This window comes from Colius striatus, chromosome 4 (assembly GCF_028858725.1).
Source record: "Colius striatus isolate bColStr4 chromosome 4, bColStr4.1.hap1, whole genome shotgun sequence".
Lineage (NCBI taxonomy): Eukaryota > Metazoa > Chordata > Aves > Coliiformes > Coliidae > Colius > Colius striatus.
The window spans coordinates 43,805,348-43,812,797 of NC_084762.1; the positions used below are offsets into that span (position 1 = coordinate 43,805,348).

General features: G+C 39.1%; 1 protein-coding gene across 4 annotated transcripts in view; it reads right to left on the minus strand.

Moving 5' to 3' along the window:
- Window positions 1-7,450, minus strand: part of MTCL1 (microtubule crosslinking factor 1) — a 106,087-nt gene that overhangs the window by 31,102 nt on the left and 67,535 nt on the right. For 2 of the 4 annotated variants that reach the window (XM_061996088.1, XM_061996087.1), the window contains one exon: window positions 2,393-2,485. The exons of the other annotated variants lie outside the window; for them this stretch is intronic. In XM_061996088.1, coding sequence (XP_061852072.1) covers window positions 2,393-2,485 — 93 coding nt within the window. The remainder of the gene's footprint in view (window positions 1-2,392; window positions 2,486-7,450) is intronic. 4 annotated transcript variants of the gene reach the window in all.

Consider the following 7,450-nt stretch of genomic DNA (forward strand, 5'->3'; position numbering starts at 1 on the left):
TGCTAAAGCATTTACAGCCATTCTTACAAGGTGGAACCACAACTGCCCTTCAGACAACCTGGAATACTACTCTTGCCTCTTGCCTCCCTAGCCACAGACTCACCCTTTCCCCTGTGGCTATGTTTCTCCCTGCTTCTGTAAGGACAACATTTCTAAAGGGACCACATCCAGTATTTCGGATGATACAACCACTGGCTCATCAATTTTCACAGTCCTTACTTGTAGGCATCTGAACAACACACTGTAAACAGTTTCTCATTCTGATATGACTAGATCAGGGACACTTGGAGGAAGTGAAGAGACAAAAACAAGTTGTAACTCAGCTTTTGACATATCTTAGTTTCAGAACTAGAAGCACCAAGAAAAGTTCATTCAACACAAGGCCACTTGAAACACTCTTTAAACACCAAACCATGGCATGATCTGTGCCCAGTGGCTCTTGTACAAGTTAGTTGTATAACACCTCAAGTTCTTTTGCATGGACAAAATAGTGTTTCCACTTCAACAATGCTGTGGTTCACATTGATCAAGAAAAGGCAGATGAAAAATGAGTTAAGAGCCACTGCTTACACATACCAGTTTCTACTATATTCCATCCTGCAGAACAACAGCCTTTCCCTTTGCTGACCAGACCTATAGATAAAATCCATGAAAGCCATAACACACTAATGACCACAATGATTTAAACTGTAGAACATATCCTGCAACAAACAACATTCACACAGCAATGAAGACTACTTCACAAATTCTTCTTCAGGAGCATGGACCCTCCCAACAATTAATACTGCTAAGAAATACATGCTCAATTTTCATGTCAACATTTAGATGCTTCTGATACAGGCTACTGGTCCACACCACATGGTTTACTAAGGACTTTCCTGTCTTTTAAATGATGTGCTCTGGCACAATGCAAATTTTCAGCAGCTACACTACTGTACCTTAAGAAGTTTCCAATTAAATCGAAATTATTTACAGTAGTTGCTAGCTTAAATGGGTTTAAAATGCAGCTTAGAAGTAGTCTGGAATAAAATGAGATATAACAGCCAAAAAACCATACATGCAACTCCTCCTAACAGTCGAGGAGATTGTACACTGCTTGCACACGTCAATAGGATGTTGTTAAACATTGCTAAAAATGAAATAGTAAAAAAGGGGCTTATTTTAAATTTAAATTTTACAAGAAGAAATAAATAGATTTTGTGGTGATGCAGTTCTTCCACCAAATGAAGTTATGGTAAAATACAGCAAAGACCTGAGTCATTTCCACCAGAAATCCTGGAGGGTGATAAAAAACAATATCAACAGGATGGGCACAATCTGGAAAAAATGAAGAATCCAGAAGATACTTTTATTCTTTGATTTCTATTGGCTGACAACACGAATAGTTAGTTTTGATTTTGCTGCATTTTCAATTGTTTTTACAAGATGTTAGACTTAAGAAGACTGTTAGACTTGCAGAAGACCCCAGTGTAGGTAGCTTTGTAGAGTATTATGCTTTTTCAATGGATAGCTATTGCAAAAGAAAATAACTTTAAGAGGCAGGCATAGCTTTCAAAAAGTTTTCATGGCCAAGACAATGAGGAAGGAAATTAGTTTACTGGTTGCCTTAAAAAGCTTCCATGACGAAGCTCCTATGGAGATAAACTGAAAATTAAAGCTACTTAAGAAAAAACAGAGAGATATCACTTGGACATAATAGGATTAGCTGGCACAAGGAAAAATGGTTTACACTATGTAACAGTTATGCTGAATTCAGTCTATGAAGTAAATTTTAAAAGAAAACTTCAGTTAGGAGCCAAAGAGCCTGCAAAAATTAGTAACAGATTTTTTTCACTCTAGGAGCCAGAGATCACAAAACGATTGACTAATCTGTTCCAGCCTTCAAAAGAGCAGAGGGAGCTCATAAGAAAATATTAGTTATTCTTACTCAGTTACGAATAAGCAAGCTGGAAGCATGGGGTGCTGAGAAAAAAAAAAATGTCCTGACTTGTTTCACTTATGAGCATGTAACAACTCCTCTGATTTCAGAGAAGTGTTGGATTTTCTTTGGGCTAAGAAATTTTCTTTGGGTCAGAACAAGGCATAAAGCCAAACTGTGTTCCCAGAGATCAAACACATTCTTTCCCAGCTCGCAGAGATGTGAAGGGGCTGATATAATTCCCCACGCAACATTTCACATCTCTACCTCAACTTCCCCCACACAGGGGTGGACAAAGCAACTCTCCACCAAGCAGACAGGCCACATTCAAAGTGGCAAAATAGGCTCGAGTTTACATTTCCCCAACTTCCAGATTCTTCATTTACTCAGGCAGAGCCATCAGGACATCAGCTCCCATGGTCCTGAAAATGTCATGGTCACGCGTCTCTCCCAGCAGGCAGGTTTTGTATTTACCTGGATGATCTTTTCTGTAAACTTTTCTTGCTCCTCTCGGTGAAGTCTCGTCTCCTGCTCAAGCTGAGCCTGAAGCTCCTGTATCGATACATTCTGTACAGGTAAAACATGGGAATCCCTGAGCTGATCAGTAGGATAAAGGGATGGGTTTAGCAGAAAACGTGTCTCCAATAGAAAAGAACTGCAGGACAGACATCTGCACAACTCACGGTTATCAATAGTTCAAACCAAAGCACAGTGTGCAAATATATAGCAATGCCCTAAATATGTGTGGGAATTTTCTGTGCTGCTTCACCTGAAAACGAAAGCTGGTATGCTGATGTTACATGTTGGATATTCCTTTCAGGTCTCTGCTCTGCATTTGCACTTGAGTAGCTGAGACGGCATATCACCAGTGATGCTTTGGCAGGTAAGCTCCTATTTACAGGGTTACATATATGATGGCATATTTCTTTGTGATAATCAAAGCTAGAAAATGTTACCTGTGCAGAATATGCATCTAATGCAGATATAGTGAACATAATTATTTATTCATTTGCAACACTTCTGATTAGGCAGTTATTAGATAGCATTTATTAATCCAAATAAGCACATATGATCCCTTTCTTTAGATACAGGACAGAGCTCTGCACAAGTTGACTTCCTTCTGTAATTTCTACTCTCAATAATTACTCCACAAATGTCACGGTGATAAGCTGTGTGAGCCTGAGGTCTGACCAAAATGCTTAAGTATTTCCTCTCTCAGGTCCAACACTATTTTAATCTTAATACTTTCAATTTTATGTTCTCATTAAGTTTGGCATACCACCCACTTTACTTCTAAAAGATACTTAATTCAAAAATAAAGACCCAAGAAGGCAGAGTCAGACCTCATTATTTACACTGAAAGGCTGTGGGAACTGGGGCTGTTTAGTCTAGAGAAGAGGAGACTGAGGGGGGATCTCATTAATATTTATAAGTATATAAATGGTGAGTATCAGGAGGTTGGGGCATCCCTTTTTCTATCGTATCTAGTGACATGACAAGGAGTAATGAGATGAAGCTGGAACACAAAAAGTTCCTTTTAAACATAAGAAAAACTATTTCACTGTGAGAGTGACGGAGCTCTGGCACAGGCTGCCCAGAGGGGTTGTGGAGTCTGCTTTTCTAGAGGTCTTCAAAACACACCTGGACACGCTCCTGTGTGACCTGATCTAGGTGGACCTGCTTCAGCAGGGGAATTGGACTAGATGATCTCTAAAGGTCCCTTCCAACCCCTTACCGTTCTACGATTCTATATTATTTTGCTATGTTAGTTAATCTTGTGGAATTTATATTCCTATCAGAACTTTCTAAGCCCTCCGTCTCTCACATGGCAGCTAAAACTGATTTATCTGTATAAAGGTGATGGCCAGATGCTATCTTCTTCACACGTGTGACCCCAGAAAACACTACAGTATCAAACCCCTACTTCCCAGGGTAAAGACACATTTAAAGTAGGGATCGCTTCAGGCTTCGAAGTGCAATCCCAAATTATAGAATTTGCTGGCCAACGTCCAGCGTGCTTCAACCTCAGCAGCTACAAGGATGTAACACAGATCGGGGGACTGCTCTCAGGGGCTCTGCTGTCATTTCCCCTCCAGCATCAGCCCCAGAACCCATCTCCTCCTCCCAGGCTCTCCTCACACTTCCTGAGAGCCAAACAAGCTGCTGCTGCTGTTTGGGCTGTGGCAGCCCCTGCTGGGACACTTTTGGTCATTCAAAAAGTATTTCTCCCTGTAATAAAATATTTCTCCCCTCTCCTTCTCTAAGGAAAAAAGAGACAAGGCAGATGGAAGTACCCTGTACACTACCCAGAGGAACACACTCCACTGAAAAACTGAAGTCACCCTAAATATAGTTCCCGGGCCCTGTTGGTTCTTTCTTTACTTGATTCACTTATTGACTTGTGCGTGTCTGTTTTGTACCTGAAGAAAGGCACTTACAGCCCTCTGAAAGATACACTCAGAGTGACCAAGAGACCATTATCTGCAATAGCAATTTCAATCTTACTTCTTAACCTGTCTGTAGACATTTTGTGTTGCACAAAGCCAAAATCTGGAAAGAAATGTTTGAAATGGGATTTATCAATTTTGCACAATCATTTGTAAATAATCACTTTAATTTTCTCATCCAACAAACAAAAAATTACTTTAATAGTAAATTTATGCATTCTTTTCTTCTGATCAGGCTTCTTTTGGCATATGGCAAATATGGACCAATGTATCTAGTTAATTAAGAGGTAAATAAAAAATTATGCGTTCCTTCTTTTTATTAATTCAAAATCAGCCAAAATAATGCAAAGCTGATCTGGTGAATACAGATACAACATGGCAACCCTATTCTGTCAGATACTCAATAATTTCATTATGCTTCTCCTTACAGTCACACATTTAGATAGTGTGAAATATTGTTAGTCTTGGGATTCCTGAAGCTGGAAGCTGAATCAGAGCAGCAAAAGCTACCAGGAAGGTAAGGGTTGAATTTTTCACTATTTACTTAATATTTGTGTTTTTGAGTGAACACTGATTTGTTAAAATATCATCTGTTCCACTTCAGACTAGTATTGGCTGGAATAACATAGTTACATATGTATTGACAACACCTTGTATCTGCAACATTAGGGCAAGAAAATAGCTCAAGCAATTGTTTGATAAACGTATGGCCCGTGCAAAGCCAAGTTTCAGGAAACTTGGGCACTGGGATTATGAGATAACTGTTGGAATTACTAAAAAGAGATTAAATACATCATAAAGGCAGGCAGACTATGATATGCACACCAGACAGTGCAAATCTTTTTTAAAATTGCTTTTTCTCTTTAAGGATGATAGATTTTTATAAGCAGTAAATGTGCTGAAAAGCAGTTGATACATGAATGCAGAGATACAAAGATTTTTCCTCCCAGTGCAATCAGAGGACTCTTCATGGCTTGAAATTTAATAAAATATCATTTCTTCTAGAAGCACTGGGATTTGTAATGCTGAAATCAAGGGAGATAAGGCTCCTTAAGCACCTAACAGATTGCTGCTGAACATCTGGATCGTGAATGAAGAATATGTACAAAGGTATTGTGTGATACTTGTACACACAGTTCAGGTACCTAACGCTGCACTTACGGACATTCTATGTGTTTCTATGTGGAAATCAGGCCCTTATTATATTATCAAGAGAGTGCAGCCTGTGGCAAAATTGTGGTTGTGTTTTATTTTGGAAAAACAATGCTGCTACAAAACTGACACAAAAGTTGATAATCTGTTAACTTCCTTTGTTTGTTTCCTTTGCTCTCATTGACAAACTACACAGAAAACACCCAATGTGGTGTCTACCACACAAGGTGCTGACATCACAGAAACAAACTCACTACAAGAAGACACACAAACACAACATAAGGACAACTACAAGCTAGTGCTAACTCCATCACAGTGACACAGACAGCTGCACTTTATCTGCAGCTCAACACTGACTGACAGTTTCCCATTTATCCAAATTATTGCATTGGCAGATCCATTTCCACTCCCATCTTCTCATCCTCTCACATAGGCAATACCAAATCCTTCTGCTGAGTCCTTTTCTCTCACCTGTTATGACTCCAGAACAAGCTAATCCATGCCGATGTCTTTACCTCAAGAGGTTATGCAGAGAAAAGTCACCCAGGCTTTGGGGGCTTCACCACCACTCCTTCACTGCACCGACCCCTTTCTGCCACTATCAGTGTGTTTTCTAGTTCACAACCCTACATTTCAGCCATGACTTGTTTTCACATGATTGGCGTGCACCATGAGGTACAGCTGGGTCAGTCTGCTTGTCTGTTTTCTCCACTTTACCATAGCTAATTCCATTCTCAATTTGCCTGCAAACTTAATCGGTTTATATAAACAACTGTGAACATCAAATTTAAAGGAATCTTTCTAGGTTTTTTTTCTTTTTTTTTTTCAGGAGGGATGGAACAAAATAAAGCCGAGAAGGCAGAGTAGAAAGATGCTCTCTGGCTTTTGTGTGCAGTTCCAAGGAAGCCAAAAGATTAACCTTTTATGCTGCTCCCCTAAAGCTACGTTATAATGCTCTGACATTTGGACATTAAAGAACTGCTACTTGTTCACATGTGACAGTTGACCATTGCACGCATACAATCAACCAGATCAGAAAGGAGCTTCTAGTGCATTTTGTATTTCTTTTTCACATGCAATGCATACCTAACTGAATTCTCAGAAGCTGCTTCTGAAGCTGTCCTCCTCTCCCCAGTCCTTAAAAATAAATGGCATATATTCCATTTGCTAGTGTACAATAGGCAGTTGTGTGGTTACTTGTCTGTGCTTTTATGGAAAGTCTCTGACATTGGGAAAACAGTGAACACTTTGCTCCAAGGCTTTAAAAATCAGTCTCATCTTTTGGATAGTACACAAAGTTTCACTGATTTCAATTAGAACTGGGATACCCAGATTTACATCATAAAGGCTCTTTTAAGCCTCTATATTGTTAACCTTTATGGAATCTTGCATAGCCAGAATGAATACAATTCATCAAAGTAAATTATTCTTGCTGTTCCTAATCTTGGTGGGAAGGAATACTGTCAGCACCAGTTTGTCTTCACTCAATTTTACATTAGAGGAATAGTAAACAATTAAGAGCTACAACTATCTATGTGGTCCTCATTTGTTGGTTTGGTTGCATTTCTTCTCAGAAGAAAGAAAAGTCACAATGTAAAAACATTCAGTGTTTCCTTTTTGGGAGAAAAAAAAAATCTTAAATCAGGGCAAGAGAAAAAGATGTCTAAATTTTCAGACATGGCTGGGAGCTGTTGCAAAAGCCATCCAGCTGAAAAGCTCTCACATGGAATTATGAAAACTGCACAGAAGGCGCACAGACACTCCAAAAACAGCTAAAATGAGAACATTTAAAATATAGACTCGTATTCTTCTATCTCCAAAATGGATCCATAAGTTTTGATTCAAAGTAGGTGGTAAAGTGACTTACCTAACTTGAACATTCCTGTATTTGGTTGGTCCATACTTAACTTAGAGTAATATGGATGTTTTATAT